This window comes from Lycorma delicatula, chromosome 6 (genome assembly GCF_047948215.1).
Source record: "Lycorma delicatula isolate Av1 chromosome 6, ASM4794821v1, whole genome shotgun sequence".
Classification (NCBI taxonomy): Eukaryota; Metazoa; Arthropoda; class Insecta; order Hemiptera; family Fulgoridae; genus Lycorma; species Lycorma delicatula.
Genome location: NC_134460.1, coordinates 65,916,536 through 65,935,111, shown reverse-complemented (window position 1 = coordinate 65,935,111; position 18,576 = coordinate 65,916,536). Strand labels below are relative to the sequence as shown.

Here is an 18,576-nt window from a genome sequence, read left to right as displayed (position 1 = left end):
CTTTGTTTCTTTCTGGTATTTTCTCTTTATCACACAGTCTTCCATTATTAGTTTTCCTATACAGTCATGCCTCATACATTTCCGATTCAGTCATTTCTTTTTTTTAGTAAAATTAGCAAAAGTTTATTTTCCTTCTGTATTCTTCGAGGAACTTCATTATTACACCACTCCATCTTCAGCGTCGTTCAACGACCATACTTCAAAGAATTCAAGTTTTCTTTTCTTTCTTTCATTACTACCCATATCTCCAATTATTAGACCTATACCCTAGATATAAATTTGTATTAACTTCTTTATAGTAAAGTGTTTAATGATTTGGTATAAGTTATTATCAAAATAACTTCTAAGTTTAATTATTCTATAAATTATAATCTTTTTTTCTTCACTCATTACCTTCATAGAAAATTCTTTTAATTCATGAATCTTTTTCCTGATTTTTAGAAATTCAATTAATTTTTTTTTTCACTATTAAATTATAACATTTTTGATATTAGACAAATTTATTGCAGCATTAGGATTTTTATTTACTTGTCTGCATTTATCAAAAGCAATATTATCATTTCGATTTATTAAAATATTTGTACAACGGTAATTAATAAAAAAATTATAAAATATGTAAGAAAAAAATCTTTCGTTCAAAAATGGTTTTGTTAAAATTTTAGAAATATGTTTAAAAATTTAAAGTAAAAAAACAAACTTATTTAATTAATCTAAATTTTTAAATAAAATTATATGAAATTATCAAAATAAAATTAAAAAGTTACATAATTTTAACCGGTTTAATTTAAATTAATGTGTAAATTACATTGATAATTTTTTGTAATATACAAATTTACTAATTAATACAAAAAAAATATCTTTAACTTTTTAAACTATTGAGAAATATAACACTGAAATGTCGTGGTTAGCGAAAAATACTGACGATTATCTGGGATTGTCAACTACTTGAAAGGAGGATACACGGAAGATCCAGTACAAGATATAAAATACGACTAAACAAACATATGAAGCGACTCACGGTTAACCTTCTGGATAACAGCGAGGACGTTAGGCTCCAAAAGCGACTGCATACATTAGATTTGTAAGTTCTCCGAGATTTAAGGTGAATGAGCTACCCTAAGATATTGTGCATTGTCAAAATTCTTCATTTCGTTTCACCACCTACTTTTGTTAATTCTTTGATTTGCTTCACTATTTCTTTGTTTGATTAACTATTTTTTGCATGAATGATAAGACTATTTTTTAGTGTTTACTTTTATGTTCCGAACTTTGGAGTTTGATTATTGTTCTTTGGACTCACCTTTTATGTACTTATTTATGTATACCGTATATATGTATAGATATACAATTTATTGAGAGATTTTTAATGGAAACGTTTCCGTACATGTCACTTTTTTTTGTATTCAAAATTACGTATATTTCCGGTAGATTGAAACCAATTGTAAATTAAACTTTGCGGAAAAAACTTTTTAAAATGTGATATGAAAAAATCTGAAGAATCTTTTATACTCATATTCTGTAACTTATATATTACTTTTACTTCGAGTAGAGGGAATATCAGAGCTGGCATACAGGGTAAATTGTGAAAACAGAAGACCTTTGAACTAAACTACCTTTCCACAAACCGTTAATAAAATTATAATTAATTTTATATTGATTTAAAAATTTTAATAAAATTATGATATTTTGTACAATCATTTCTGGGTAATTCATTTAAACTTTGGATTATACAAAAACGTTAAATAAAAATAGTTTAAATTTATCTTATTAAAACTTTATAAAAATCTTAGTGTTTTTAATTAAGTCTATTAATTAGTAACAATCATTAATTACTTACACACCCTTTTTATGTAAAATAATAATTCAAAACTTTACTTCAATTATTAATACTTACTGTACTGATAATATTAGTCTTTATTTAATAACAATGTTACTTTTGATCATATATTTGTAGATTATATAGAATAATTCTGTGGACATGTTTTTTTAATTTTTATATTTTTAATAAATTTCCAAAAATTGTTAAAATAATAATAACAATAATCATAAAATTATGAACAGTATTCTATTAATTTCATTAAATAATTTACTCACAATAAAAACATATAAATCAATCCCGAATTAACTAATAAATATATTATTTAAAAATTTAATATTTATAACGTTATGAATTTTATAACTATTATTATTATTAATATGCTAACCTTTTTTGCGTTTGAGAGACTTTCCATGTAATAAGGTCCTCCTAACTTGTTTGCAGATGCCTTAAAAAACAACATCAACAAATCAATTTTTTTTTTCATTTTATTTTTACTAAAGCAAAAATATTTTATGTTACTATTGGTCAATTTATAAATTACAAACATACATATAAATATGTTAAATGCAGGTGTTTGCACATAAGGTTATATTTTACATCAATCTCTCAATAATTCTTTTAATATAATACTACTAAGTTGACATTATATAATATTAGATTGCTTTTATTTGCACATAAATTTATATTTAATGTTTATAATTTATCAGTAAAAAAAATAAATTTCAAATTATTGAAAAGGAGTAAAAATAATTACAAATTAAATAAGGGTGCAAACTAAACTAGACCATAATTACAAAAAAAGGTTAGCATTTGAAAAGCGTTTCGTAATATTATTTTGGTACTTATATAATTAATTTAATAAAAAGAAAAACAGGGTTTAATTTTTTGCCTTTCATTTGTTTCTGTTTTTTAATTGTGGTATAACTAACGAAAAGCATCAACATGTTTTGTTTCTAAAAGATTATAATAATATTTTAGAAGGAACGCTGTATATTTCTCTTACAGTTGAAAGTTAAAATAATTTAAAAAAAGAATAATGATTTTAAACAAAAACTGTACCTTGTATAATTAAAAATCAGTCCAATTTAGACTATTTTTAAATATAAAAATAATTAATTATTCAATTTTATGAATGAAAATTTTAATATTTATCATAATTTTCAAAGTAAACAAACAAAAATGTTTCAAATTATCATTTACATCAATAATTTTTACAAAAAAATCGTCTAAATTTAATAACTAATTAATTATTAAATTCTCATAACAAATTAGACTTTAATTAAACACCTATTAAAAGTAGTCGCTATAAGTCAAAATTAACAGCTTATTTTATCATTGGGTAGAAAAACTGAAGTAAAATTTAATCAGTTTATTTTCAAACATATAATTCCATTTTTTAACATGGAGTTATATAATTAAAAAAAGATAAGAAAATAATTTTTTACATTTTACAAATTGTAAAAGATAGAAATTCTTAACAATTTTAGAAAATAAATAATTCATTTAATTTTTCACAGCAATCATAATTTTATTTTAACGAATGAATATAATGAAAAATCTTTATAAAATACAAATCAGCAAATTTTAAAACTTTTTTTTTAAAAATAACACTAATTAGGTCTATATAAATAAATAATTTAGAGAAAAAAAGCCACAGTTATAAAGAGAAAGCTAACAGTGCAGTACTGCAATATTTGTACAAGAAATGAATTATAGACACCTTTAAAACAAGAAATCTTTAACTGTTTTTTATTACTATTTTAAACTGCTATATAATCCTCCTACATTATAAGTAGGACATAATCACAGAATTGATGATAATTGAAATTATAAAAATAAATAATAACAACAATAAAACAATATTCACAGAACATAAATTCAAAACTATTAACACACTTTCAAAATAAAAATAAATTCATTTTTTCCAATTCATTAAGTAATGTTGAAATAAAAAATTAAAAAGTAACTGAAGTATAAAAAAATGTAAATGTACATACGAGTAAATCTACACCAATTGCTATTTTATAGGAAATGTAGTTTAACAGTAAATAAAATTACGTATTGTAAGACTGATTAAATCTGAATGTATTATACTAGGATTTTATACAAATTGCAAAAGAACCTTCCTAAAATCTATTACCTCTTTCTTCGTAGCTACCTGGATGGGCGTTTCTCCAGGTAAATTATAATAAAGCATTATCTGCGTTTTTCAACACAAAATCGGGGGTTCCACAGTTCAATTTTGGAACCAGTTTTATACTGCGTCTTCACCGACGACCTTCCGGCTAAGAATAGAGTCACTGTCGCTTTTTTTGCTCATGATACGGTTATTTTGGCTGTTGTGGCTGTTGATTACAACTCAATTGTGGACTCAATTAATCTACAATCGGAATCAAATCTAATCAAAAGGTGGCCGGGTACATTTAAGATAAGGGTTAATTAAACCATGTCGAGTCATGTAACATTCCCAGTGAGGAGACTGCCCACGGGTTGATGACATTATAATCCCGTATATTGAAAATGTAATGTACCTTGATTTTTACCTCGACCTTTGTTTGACGTGGAGAGTTCATGCGAGGGAGAAGAGAAAGCAACTTAACACGAAGTTCAAGGAAATGTATCAGTTGTAGGGCAGGAGGTCTGATTTATATTTGTCTAATAAGCTACTTTTATACTCAGAAATTCTGATACCAATATGGAGATATGGCGTCTAACTTGGGGCACGGTAAGGAAGACAAATGTTAAAATCATATAGCGGTTTTAGAACAAATAAGTAAGGTGTGTAGCTGAGGTGGTGTGGTTCGCTAAAAACAGTAAAATCCACGATTATTTGGTTCTACGGAACGTCAAGAAATAAATAAAACGATTTAGTTTGAAATATGAACTTCGGCTAAATCACCACATTAAGCACTTGGCGTAAACTTTTTGGAGAATGGCATGAATGTTACACCCGGTTTGATTAATTAATTAATCAATCTTTCATTCCCTTCCTGACTGTTTTTGTTTTCGCTCTCATTTTAACATTTTTATTTTTGGATTTATTTTTTTTCAAAGGCTTTCATCAATCTGCAATTTTTGTGATTCTTCTTATTATTATTTGTTTTCTATTATACTTCTGAAAGTACAGTTATTCAAATCTACCTTGTGTACGATTCTACGTACTACCCTCAGAAGTTCTATATAGCACTAGTATGTAACTTTTTAGGAATCTCAATTGGTTCCATTTTTAATGTGAGTATATAATTTACTTTGGATTCAAACAAAAATGTAACTGATTGTAATAAAAATCCGAGAAAGAAAAAAAATTACATCAAAATTTATGAATGAAAACCGAGTTATATGAAAATGTTAATAATTTTTACCAGTATATATATATCGGTGTGTGTGTGTGTTGTTCTAGAAAAAGTTTTTACTTTCTAATGTAAACAATTAAAATATTGCAACCTAAAAAATAACCTTTAAAAATAAATAAGTTTTGTGGTTTACAGTTTGATTTCTATATACTTTCAAAAACGTTTACAATGACAAACTATGTTAATAAACTAATATACACAGATGTTTTAATATATTATAAGTGTAAATGATGAAAAAATTGTTAGAATAGAATTTCTGAAATTATGGAGTTATTGAAACGCTAAAAATATTTTAGCTACAATTTTTGAATAATGTTACTTTAACGTCCGTTCAATAAATAATTCGACAAAATACTAAAATATTCTATTTTACTAAATTCTGATTAATTTCCATATACAGCTATGAAAATTTTTTAATTATTTAATCCACTTAATAATAATAATAACTAACCTAATTAATCTTGTCAAAGATAATAATAATGGTGGTACGTACATAGTTAATTAAGGCAGACACATAACTTAGGTGCATTTTAATTAAACCTAAATAATCTACTTAGTTATGTAAAGTTATTTAAATTGAATCACACTAAGTTGGAAGGACAGTTAGAGTAAAACTACTCGCAATATCTTAAACTAATACTTAAATACTTCTATACTTAATTCTTCTCTAATACAGATTTTGGGAACCGATTTGTGATATTTTAAATAGAATTTTGTATTAATTTATAAAATTAAGAAAATGATTTAAATTATTCTCACCAGGAGTTTCTTGTTCAGAGTCCGATGCCGGTGGTGGGGAGAGAACTCTGAAGACTTCACCGATGTCGGTTTGTGCATCCTTGCCCTCACTGCGTCTTTGCAACTGGTGTATCTGCTCCATCTGCAGGTGCTTCATCGACCGCACATGTTGTAGAAGCGGTAGCTTATTTCGGGTGCTGAATACACAAAGGGCGCAGTGATAAATTCTTGGAGAAGAGCATCTATCCTGTTCTCTGAGGTGTCGGAAGAGTAGACAAGAAGCCTCATGCCTCGGGCCAGCTGCATGCAGCTGAAGTTTATGAGCACTGTTCGTATAATAATCACAAGCATGACAACGGACCTGGACACCTCCAGGAGACGATACATATTTCAGTTTCCATTCGTTGCGAGGACCACCTTCCTTTACATGATTCACATGCTGCAATCTCTGAAGATGTTTGTCCGTCTTACAGTGGAGTTGAAAGTTGGCTTTCAGGTTTGTTTTGTAAGTGCATAATTTACACACGTAATGACCCGCTACAACAGCTAAAATTTCTTGTTCTCGAATTTTCGTGCGATCAGCTGCAAGATGGTGTGATAATGCTTCGAGACTGTCGGTGGAGAATACATTGCATACGCAGCACTGAAACAAGTGTTCAGGATCCGGGTCTGCCGGTTCAGGAGGAGGTTCCATGGTCTCAGGATTTAAGCCCATATCCATGTGAGGTGCCAGTTCTGGAGGAATGTGTGGTGGAAGTTGACCACCCGTCATCATTTGAATGAGAAGCGCCTGATTGTAAGCCATATCGGCCAGGGCAGCTTCGGTGTGAGGTGGTGGCTTCTCGCCCGGTAGAGTCATACCAGGGTGGAAATGGAGCAAGGATTCAAATCCTAACTGTTGTTGATGATGTGACTGCTGGATGGCGTTCAGTGTCTGCATATGTTTCATATTTTGCTGTAGAACCATCATATTGTGCGTGTGTTTTTCACTGGTCATATGAATTCTCAGATTTCGGGCAACATTCGTTTCATAGTTACATACATCGCAGCGAAAGGTAGGTTTCGGCTTCTGCCCCTGAGCTGACGAGAGCGTACCGGTATGATGATGAGGACTTGGTAGACCGCTAGCCGGTTTGTGATGTTGTTGAGGAGGCGGAGTCTGTTGATGTTGTGCTCCTATATCTGAATTCGGTACTCCCCCGTTTTGAAGTTCTTGCATATTGTTTAAATGTTTGTCCGACTGCATGTGAATACTAAGGTTTCCCTTTGTCGTTGTAGAGTAGTTACAGACCTCGCAGCGGTAAGGTTTATAACCGCAAGTATATGTTTCACCTCGTGCCAGCCTCGGGTGTGGCTGACCCGCGATACAGTAAATACAAGAGGTCTCTGTCTCAGGATGTTTTTCTTTCATATGTATCTCTAGCGTTTCCTGGTACTTATAGTGCCAGTTGCACTTAGGACACTTAAGAGTCTTGCACGAGTTGCGGGAGTGCATGCCGGCTAGGGGCCCGCCGACACCCCCTAGGCGGGAGGAACTTAAAATGAGCTCGCACTTGGCGCACTCGACACCGCTCGGCCGGCCGCCCATGTGGTCCGGACACACGCCTATCGTAGTGCCCGTGAGGAAGTTTGGTGGCGGCTGGGGATACGGCATTGTAGATGTTAACAACGGACTTAAATTAGATCCTGGGGACGGGCTGGCCCCAGGAGACACACTGCTGCGACCTCCGTTGTTACCTCCTGAGATTGGACTTTTTCGCGTTAAGTCCATTACGCAATTGCTTAACCCGCTCATCATCACTCTACTGTTCACATTACTGCTAGCACTACTAGTATTAATATTATTATTAACATTATTATTATTATTAGTATTATTATTATTTATATTATTATTATTACTAGAACTACCGTTTTCAGGTAGGGAGACCGAAGTCTCAGGAACATGTTGATTCTGGACATTGGATTGTGGGGACACATTGGATGAGACGGTGATACCCGAACACTCATCCTGGATTCCGCAAGGAGAGGTGCGCGTCGCCGAAGAGCTGGAACTCGTATGCTTCAACCCTAGCACCGGTGAAAGCGGTTCCAGGAAGGACACCAATGGCTCCTTATCTTTACCCACGCACTGGATGATAGCGGACGAGTTCTTGTGTCCCAAAATGTCTCTCTCGTCCTCTTGCAGTACCACATTGTGGTCCCCCATCGCGTGAGCAACAAACGATTTAGCGTAACCGAAAGACAGTTTACAAATAAAACACATCAATATAGGTTTCACAGGAACTGATGAACAATCCTTGCTGGATCCTTTAATTTTGTTTTCCGTCGTGCTTTCCCCCGGTTTGCTTTCGTCGGTATCACCAGTCTTATTATCACGAACGGTGTAGACCCTGTAACTGTGCATAATCGGGACTTCAGGAACTATTTTCTTATCGTGCAACAACTTTGAGGAGTAGGTCGTCGAGCTGCTATACAAAGTGTTAAAGAGGGAAGGGTTACGAGATACATAAAATGCATTCGCAATCTGAGGGAACACTTGGAACTGCGAGAGGCTAACACCACGGCCATCCACGATGCAACCATCTCCTATTAGTTGTGGCAGCTCGGTGTCGTCCTCACTCAGTTCACTGTCCTCGATGATGTAGGCCGAGCCATCCGGGTTGTAGACAATCTTTCCATCAAACTTCTCCACATCACTGCTCGTCGCCCAAGAGTCATCTCCACCGGCATCTTTCGTTCTTCCCGACTCTGACATCTCCTCTTCTTTGGTGACTGTTGAATCCAAACAATCCACCTGATCGTGTACAAACTTACTGCCTGACGGTGGAGACGACATCCTTCTCTCATCTTCTTCTCGATTGCCTCCAGCTATTAAACCCGCCGGAGGCGATGCCGATGTTTCTTCCTCCGGACTCATTTCTTCTTCCTCTCTTTTGCGTTTTCTCTTGCGGTTTTGCGACTCACAGCTCTCTGGATTGCCTTCCCCTTCGTCTAGCGACGCTCCACCGAGGATGGGCGAGGGCATCGCTGCTCGCCGTCAACCATCACATGCTGACAAGGAGGCCGACCGCCCCAACCTGTGAACACACAAGAAAATTATTTAAGCTTTTGTTCATAGAATATACTATCTTACATAATTCACTAGACATAAAATAAAGAGAAATCAAAAACAAAATAGTGAAAATAAATGCATTTTGACCAGAAATCTAATTGAAATTACTTTAATGACTCATAAAAATGTGTGAAGCAAGCTAATAATGATTATGAAGACATGTATTCGGTGACAAATTCTGGAAAACTATTGACAGCCATTCTCAAAAAAATTCTGAATTTAATATTTTAAAGGAATTTACAGTTTAAATGATACATTCATTTAGAGTTATTCAACAATTATGAATTTATGTCGAAATTGGGAGACTCTTTTGAAATTCGGCGGTCTCAATTATCATTAGAGAAAAAGAGATCTGGATCGAAAGAAGTGACTGGCCTGTCAAAGGCGCGTGACAAACGGCGCACGTCACAATGCGCGACGTTAACGCCATCTCCCGTCTGCCCATTGTTATGTTCAGCACTTTTTGCGGAAGACACATTCCACGACTCGCTGATCACGTAGTGCGTCCGTTCCGAATCGCATACAACTTTTTGTATCGTTGGAAAAATGTAACCACTTTTAAATGATTTTAAATTAAAGGAATGCGCTGACTAAAAAGATGTTCTTGGTGATTGATCCTAAGCACTATAAAAAATTCTTCGTTTCTTTTACTACCTAGCAGACACCGAGCTGCATAACTTCTCATTTTCAACGTTAATAATTAATGAAAAGTTTAATATCCAAATAATTACTCCGTAGATATAATTTATACCTAATATATATGTTTCTGTTTCTTAAGAAAACCCTATTGTTGTAAAAAAGATAAAAGTTAGAAGAAACTCACACCCCTAACGATATCAGAACGGTGCTCTTATAATTAAATAAAGAATAAAATAACATATATACCGTGACCTTTCCTTTTTTAGTTTGTATAGGGAAAGCCAGCAAAGATAAAGTAAAATAAAAAATTATGGAAACATCCGGCAACCGACACGTTATCAGTGCAAACAAAGTTCCCTTTTAAGACTTTGATGCAGTAAAATATATATAAATACAAAGCAATACCTGTAAACTACTGTAAACATCATCTAGATCGCGCAGCACGTTAAATGAATGGATTACGTTCGATAAATCCCATAACAATGAATACCTTCATATAAATTTGAACAGTTGGATATAAATTAAGATACGATACTTTATTGCTCCTAATACAAACAAAACTAACATAAAAATTATCAATAACTTTTAAGGACAATATTATAAAAACAAGCATTGACGTGTTTTGTATCAATAAAATACCATTAAATCTACATTTTCATTGTAAAAAAACTAAAAAAAAAAATTATTTAATCAATAGGAACGATTATTTGTAATTTTATCATCACTACATATTAGGTTAGTATTTATTTATAAAAAATAAAGTAACATTTAATCAAAGAAAGATACATAAATTGAATATCAAGACTAGACGACAGAACCATTAACTTGGTTGTCCACAAGAATATTAAATAAACCAATAAAATTTGTCTAAATCTTTTGATAAAAAATGTTAATCTTATGTAAATAACACAGTTATAGAAATGAATTATAAGAAGAAATTACACCATTAACAAAATTACTTATTCATTTATAATTTGAAACTCAAATAATTTAACATAATAGTTGAAATAATGAATAAAATATCTATTTTTTTTTTTTATTTAGAATATTGTGATAACATTTATGAATTATACTATTCAATTAATCACTTTTTAACCTGACATTCTGTGTCCTTCCCATGTTCATACATAAAACAGTAAAGACAAATTTTGGATTAAATTACATCAGTTTTTACGATGGTTAAAAATACAAATTAAACATTAAATTATTATTTGTAAATAAAACAACTTTTTTTTTTAATTTTATCTCAAGAGATTTTTTCTAATATCTTATTCTAACAGAGGTCAATTTTGGGTTGTCTTGATTTAAGTTACGGTCAAATCAAGAACTCTTTTAAAGAATATAAAATAGATAAATAATCAGAAAATTGACAAGGATTCAATATACTATATTAATAACAATATAATAATAAAAAAAAATCTTGCACAGGTCTGCACAAGAAGACAGACTTTTCGTTATTTATTTTGTTTCCTTTCAATAAAATATCAACTTATTTTAATATAGAAAAAAAAAATCTATTGATCCATAAAAGGTTACACGTAAAAAAAGCCGTGCAATAAAAAATTACAAAAAAACACGTTTCAGCTCACTCATCATTGTGACTCACTGCAAGGTGCGTATAAAATTTCACTAATAAAAACCTGATCTAATAATAATCTGAACTTTTTTTTACTTTAAATTTAACTCAAGAACGACTCAACCAATCTTCACATACACTAGGACAGTATATCTAAATTTCAATGAAATTGATCTAGTAATTTTGGAGATATTCGATCCACAAAATTTTATCCATAGATCTATATATATATATATATCTATATTGATTACAGAGTGAATCTCTTGAGAGATTCATCTCTCTTAAGAGATGAATCTATAGCCAAAAATAACAAAAAAGTAATGAAAACAAAGGTCAAAAAATGATTCGTTAGCGAATTTTGGCTCGCGAAACATTTGGCCCTACTTTCTACAATTTAATTTCTGTGAAATTAAACTATTATAAAGTTTGTCATGGTGTTTTTTTAAAGATTAAGATAAGAATTCTGTTGAAATTATTATTTTTCTAAATATAGTTTATTAAAACAATTTCTTAAATTGAAAATAAAAAAATATTTCCCAAAAAAGAAGACTAAAATCATAGTTAATCTGAATTATGAAATAAGATATTTAGAAAGACATATAAATTATTAAATTAGAAATTAAATTAAATAAGACAAGTTAAGATGATATGAGATGTTCGTATAAGAATATTTCTTCGTGAAGTATGTGGTCATTCCCCTAACTGAATAACGAACGAACCAGACCTACGTAGACCGTATGAGAGAACGTTAACAGCCTCCGGTGAAGATAGTATAGAAAAAGTACGGGTGTGCAATGCGGTGCGGTTTACCAGAACAGCAATCACGACGGATCACGATGTTCGCGTTTCAATTATTGGCCGAACAGGTCGAGTTTCAACCCTCCCTCTATCATTACCTAGTCCCAAGGGTAAAAAGTGGTGCAATTATGACGGCACCGTGAGAAACTCGCAAATAAATCATGCTAATTACTATCCAATCACGATTTGGATTCGGTACAATTATCACGTATCTCGATAACAACATCGCCTCTGCGTTACAACCGTCAATACACTTACTCGATTCAAATTCTTTTTACTGTATCTTATAATACAGGTTCTTAAAAAAATTCTCTAGAACGGAACTTGTCTACTAGTTTAATTCACAGCCATAATGATCATTTTCAACTTCCCGGTTAGAATTCGGCAATTATAAATAGCTTGAATGAATTATAGGATCTCGCCGATTAAATCGTGGTAAGATTTTAAAAAAAAGATAGTTGCTAATTAAATAATTACAAGAACACTTTTAAAAAGTTTTAATAAAAAAGATAAATAAATATGTTATTGTTGTATCACATTCAGTCATAAATATCAACTATCAACATAAGTAACAAATAAGCATAAAAATATATCAGTCTTCTATGTTCTAATCCATTTGTTTATATTGTACGTACTAATTTATTAATAAAGTAGAAAAACAAAGCAAAGAGTATAACGATAAAATAGTAAGAAATAGACACAAATCTAAAATAAATTCAGAAGATAAAAAATTATCGGAGCGATTAGTAATGTTCTAACCATTTATTCTGTTTTCTTTTTTTTTAAAAAAAGAAGAAAACAATAATTATATATAAATATTTTCAGTTGATAACACCGAACCATTATAATAATTATGTTATTATTACTATACGTGCGAAATATGATGTTTGTACGTATTGTTATGATATTTTAGCAAGTTTTTGCCCGTTCTTTTTCCTTTTCAGCCTCCGGTAATTAACTATCAGATAATACTGCACAGGATGAATGAGGATGATATGTATGAGTGTAAATTAAGCGTAGTCTTGTACAGTCTCAGTTCGATCATTTCTGAGATGTGTGGTTAATTGAAACCCAACCACCAAAGAACACCGGTATCCACGATCTAGTACTCAAATCCGTATAAAAATATCTGACTTGAACGCTGGAACTCTTGATTTCCAAATCAGCTGATTTGGGAACACGCGTTCACCACTAGATCAACCCGGTAGGTTTGCCCGTGATGGTCTGGCAAAGTAAAACGTTTTAAAAAAGCTAATTTTAAATCGTTTTATAATATCTTAACAACTATTGACTTAAGTTTTTTTTATACTTTATTGTAAAATTTATTTCAGTGTGTCATTACATAAAAGGTTTAAATTAAAAATTATGATATTCTTTAGATAATAAAATATTATTTAAAAAATAGAATAAATTATTAAGTCAAACAGCATTTATTACCAAATTAAATTATTTTTTCATACATATAAAAATTTCAGTAAGAAAAATATAGTTTTAATTCATGGATTGGATAATGTGATAATCGAGGAGAATAAAATCTCAGATGGTTACACTTTTAATGTACAAAATACATACATTTCCTTTTGTTACTTTTTAATAATAGTAGTTAGAGAAGATATATATATTTTTTTCTAGATTTGCGTAAAAAGATTCAGTTTTTTTCTTCAAAATCTTTTTTCTTCATGCAGTTCAGGATTAAATAATTATTCCCGTAATACATAAAATTATTAACATTATTTTCTTCCTCTGACTGCTACTAAATTTTCCTGTTTACACTCATATCAAACGTGAACTTATTCTAGCGAAGAATTAATATAATTTATTTCTCGAAAGAGTTAAATTCTTAATTTAGTATCGATGTAACGTAACCATCTCTGAAAGGATAGAAGCTTTTAATATTTAAAAAAAACAACAAAAAACATTGCTTATATCAGTTAATCATTTTATTACTTAAAACGCTATTAAATCTTATTATTATAGACTTTAAATGAAAAAAATTCAAAATTCAGTAAAAGAATTCAATTTTTAAGTTTTTAGATGCGATTAAAAAAAAATTGGGTTAGAATATAGTATGATGGATAAAACAAACGGAACAGCTGCATATAATAAATCAAAATCGGACGTAAAAAGGTTTTTATAAAAAGAACCACCTGTCAGTAAGTTAAACTGTTGATGCAGGGACTGAAACCATTAGGTAAGTTATCTATTTAATAATTAAATATTTAATAAATTTATAATGTTACAGATTAGACTAATTTTTTTTTTTTTAATAAAAGCCGTTTTTTTTTGCGTCACAAAAGATAACGATTTTAATTAATAATTACGAGCAAGTTATAAAATTTTAACAAATTTATAAATATATTTTTTCTCGAAGAAAACTATTTAAAGATAATTGTTAAAAAAAAAAAAAAATACTATAGAATCTGAGGTAATAAGTAATTATTTTTAAAATTTTGACTTTGTGAAGCGACGCCAAGTTAAAAACAGTTATCACTAACCGATTAATCCTTAATCTGGCGGCAATTTCAAAATATAACAAAAAAAAAAAAAATGAAAATATTACTAATATTAATCAGTTTTATTGCAGTTATTTAATTCGTATTCAATACTTTTTAGATCTACATGAAAAGTTAAGTATCAAAAAAAAAATCATTCTCAAGAAACGTAGAAGCAAGAAACCATTGAGATTAAAATAAATATACAGAGACTGTATATTTACAATAAATTGTTACCGAGTTTGAATTAGGAGTATCTGGAATGCGGAAAATGTGTATTATTATTTAATAAATTTTTTTAAACAAATTTTCTTGAATTTTCATATAAAAATGTGTTAAGAAAAAATCAAATTATATATCTAACATTCTAATACTAAGTAATAATGATCAAAAAATTTTTTTTAATTCAAATTGTCTGAGTAAACAATGCTATTATTATTATTCGTTAAAACATTTATCAATTTATATCATCTGAAAAACACTTACACGGTACCACTACCACCGTTGCTTCCACTTCCACTAATAATAAAATAAAACCCTAAAAACATTACATACGGGTCGAATTTGCAACAACTTTTTTTTTAAATTGGGTTTTAATAATAATATAAACATCAACTTACCACGTTTTTTTTTTTTAAGTAATTGTTCTTTTCTTAAACAAAAAAAATCATGTTAATTAATATAAACTTTATTAAAAAACCAACTGTCCTCCATTTTTTCCAACCTCAAATCATAAAAACAGTGTGTAAAGGTTATACAAACAAAGACTACTGTACAAATAATATTACTTCATAAATTCAAGATGATAAACCAGTGAATATGATCTCAATAAAACTATTTTTTTTTTTTAGCAGAGAAAATTTAAAAAAAATTAATACTAATTGGAATTAGGTATAATTTAATTATGTATATTTACAATATTTTTTTCCATCTGAATGGGTTTACAAGTAACCCACTGATAAAAAAGTAACCACTTTTTCCACAGACCGTAACACCAATAGATAAAAAGAAAAAAAACTAAATATTTCTAAATGAAGTGAGACTATTTATTGGCATCAATTGTATCATCAGTTTATACTTATTTTATGATAAAAAAATACGAGAAAAAACTTTTTATGACTTCATTAATTTAATGTAATTTCATATTTGAAGTAAAAACTTGGTTCTTTAAATAATAATAATAACAAGGTAAACTTGTTAATTTGAAATAATTAAAATTAATACTATTCAAGTTTGATAAAAAAACTTGAACAAATATCGATTACATTCAAATAAAATTATTCTTTTCTTTCTTTATTTAGTATTACTATACTTGTCAATTTTATCTTTATCGATAAATTTATCGTTTGTCGGTAAATAGGAAGAAAGTGAGATTTAAAAATTGTGAGGAAGGATATGTAAGAGTTAAGATGAATTTTATATATTACTTGATCGGCACACGAGTTAAGTGTATTAAAGTAGTAGGGAAGAAAGATGTTTAGGAAGCAAAGAGGGAAGGAAAGAAAGAAAGGTAAAGAGGGACACGCAAGATCCAAGCAGGCCATTAAAGTACAAAGTAATTTAATTGCTTCTTTATACCTGAGCGGGTAGGCGCCTGCAATTACGGGAAGGAACATTTTTAATAAGTTTAATGTGAACCCTGAGACAACGAGAGGCGTCGCGACAAGAGGCAAACTCTGCCACTACCGGCGCCGAATCAACAAATTGCTCAAAAGGAAATTGCTCTTTGAAAATTAGAGAGAGAGAAAACGATAAAGAAAAGAGCGGGTTTTTTCTCCAAAGTGATAATAAGCGAGTCCTTGTGGGAGCGAACGTTAGACCTAATTAGCGACTTGTTTATTCTCTCAAGAGGCGAAAAGGTTTTAGATAAAGAAAGAGATAAAAAGAGAGGAAGAAAAAGGACGAAGAGAATCATGATTAACGCTGACCGCATTATCTTTAATAAGACGGACAGACAATTGGCGTAATTTGATTGCTTTTCGATTTCAAATAGGATATTATTAAAGTAGTCGTTCGTGCAGGAATCTCAATCCAAATAAAGAACGGGGAGATAGATGCTTAAGGGGGTAAGAGGAGTACAGAAGAATCATGGGAAACAACGACTCGGTTGGATCTTGTACCCGGTCGCTAATTACTACAGCACATTTAATTGCTGCCCGCAATTAACGCCTAGCCTAGTGAATAAACACCTTACCAAGGTCTTCTAGGATACTAAAGAGAGAATTACTGCATCTGATGAAGATTTTTTTTTTGTAAACACATGGATATATTATTACTAGAGAGACATATTATACTTAACATTTAATGTATTTTTTTTTTAATGGAAAATAATTCTTTCTAATCTTTAATCTTAATCTACCACTGTTCTGTAGATCACAACAAAAATATACGAGAAATTTATTAAATTCAAACTAGAAATGACATCGGAAAAATGCACTAATATATACTGTTTCATTAATAAAAATTATGTAAATGAATGGAAGAAAACTGGCATTATTTATTTTTAAAATATTATTACATTAAAAAGGTATTTAAATTTAAAAAAATCTGCTTTATTTTCTATTTAATCTTCTGTTAAAATTTCCTGGAATCTTACCGGTTGATTATTATGAGCAGGTAAATTAGTTTACTACTTTAATTTGTCTATCGAAAGAAAATTTTAGATCAAAATGTAATGTAAATAGATAAGGTACGTAATAATGTGAAGAATTTTTGAAAATACAAAGAAGATTTAGATAAATTTTAAAAAGTTTTTTTTTAACCAACAAAAATTCTGAACATCATAGATTCAAATCGGTATAAGAAGAGATTTGTATACAGAAAAATTTAGTTTTAAATACACAAGTTATTTATAATGAGTAAAGCTCTGACCCTCTTCATGCACGAGTACAACAAAGGCTGTTTCGTTTTATTAGGTGTTTTTAGATAAGCTATTGGACAAAATGAAGCCAGAAATATTAACAGAATGTTGTAGAAAATTATTTTCCTTAAAAATTATAGTATTTAACGATAATAAAAGAATCAAATTCTCCGCTAAGTAAATGTTACATAACTAAATAATAATCCTGATCCTCTAATCTTTAAGCAGTTATCCATAAAATGCAAATGATGTTTTAAACATACGAAATAATGTTGAGACCTATTGCGCGCGTCATAAGCTTAAATTGCTATTGCATTATTTTGAATAATAGAGAAATATGAGTACCATTTTACGTAGAGAATGGGCGATTTCAGAGACACTTGTAGTTCTCCTTCATTAATAATTTTTAGAGCGCTGATCTTTTCTGGGAAGTGGTAGTATCTCTACTTTTCATTCAAAGATATTGGGTTCGACTCCCAGTCTGTTGTGGCATTTTTCCTCATACAGCAGAATTCATTATCATCCAATATTAAATGTTACTGTGTAAATAAATAAATAAATGATATCATATCGCACAAAAAAAGGATTTTGTTCTCAAAAAAAAAACTTCAAAGTAAGGTATTACAAACATGAAAACATTCTTTTAAGGTTAACAGTAAACCGTTATGCCAGTCTTGATGTGTTGGTCACACCAAGATATACAGTTGAGATGAATTTCTTTTCTATCAAACCGATTGACAGAATATTGACTATTCGATGTAATTGGTGGTAACTTAACGTAAAATTGCAGTCATAACAATTAAAATCATAAATAAAATTCTCTAATTTCAATGACTCGTTTTTAAAGTAAATAAACGGCAGAAAATGATGAGTATAAAGAAGTAATAAAACAGTGTAAGAAAGGAGGGTTATTAGATTTACAGTATTTTTATTGGTATTTTAAATCGGTTTTATAAATTTTAATTAATCTATCTGATTGGTAACTGTATTTGGCTACTTTCAATAAATTTTATAGATTTAAACAAAAGTAACAATAAGTTTTCCTGTTAATCTATCTCTAGTAAATCTAAACTTGAATAACATTAAACGATTTGAAGGTTTTCCAATACTTTAATACTTCTGAAATTGACAATAAGCTCGAAAAGACTAAACAAAACGAAACGTTAATTGTAATTCTAAAGAAAAAAAT

The 18,576-nt window shown here is 30.0% G+C and overlaps 1 protein-coding gene across 5 annotated transcripts in view; it reads right to left on the bottom strand.

Moving 5' to 3' along the window:
* Window positions 1-18,576, bottom strand: part of zfh2 (Zn finger homeodomain 2) — a 131,194-nt gene that overhangs the window by 34,179 nt on the left and 78,439 nt on the right. For 4 of the 5 annotated variants that reach the window (XR_012756912.1, XR_012756914.1, XR_012756913.1 and 1 more), the window contains exons 2-3: window positions 5,932-8,987; window positions 2,205-2,264 (exon numbers count right to left, since the gene is read on the bottom strand). Coding sequence is in view for 1 of the 5 variants with exons in the window: in XM_075369966.1 (XP_075226081.1) it covers window positions 2,205-2,264; window positions 5,932-8,935 (3,064 nt within the window). In the remaining 4 variants the exon portion in view is untranslated. The remainder of the gene's footprint in view (window positions 1-2,204; window positions 2,265-5,931; window positions 8,988-18,576) is intronic. The other variant, XR_012756915.1, reaches the window with a different exon arrangement.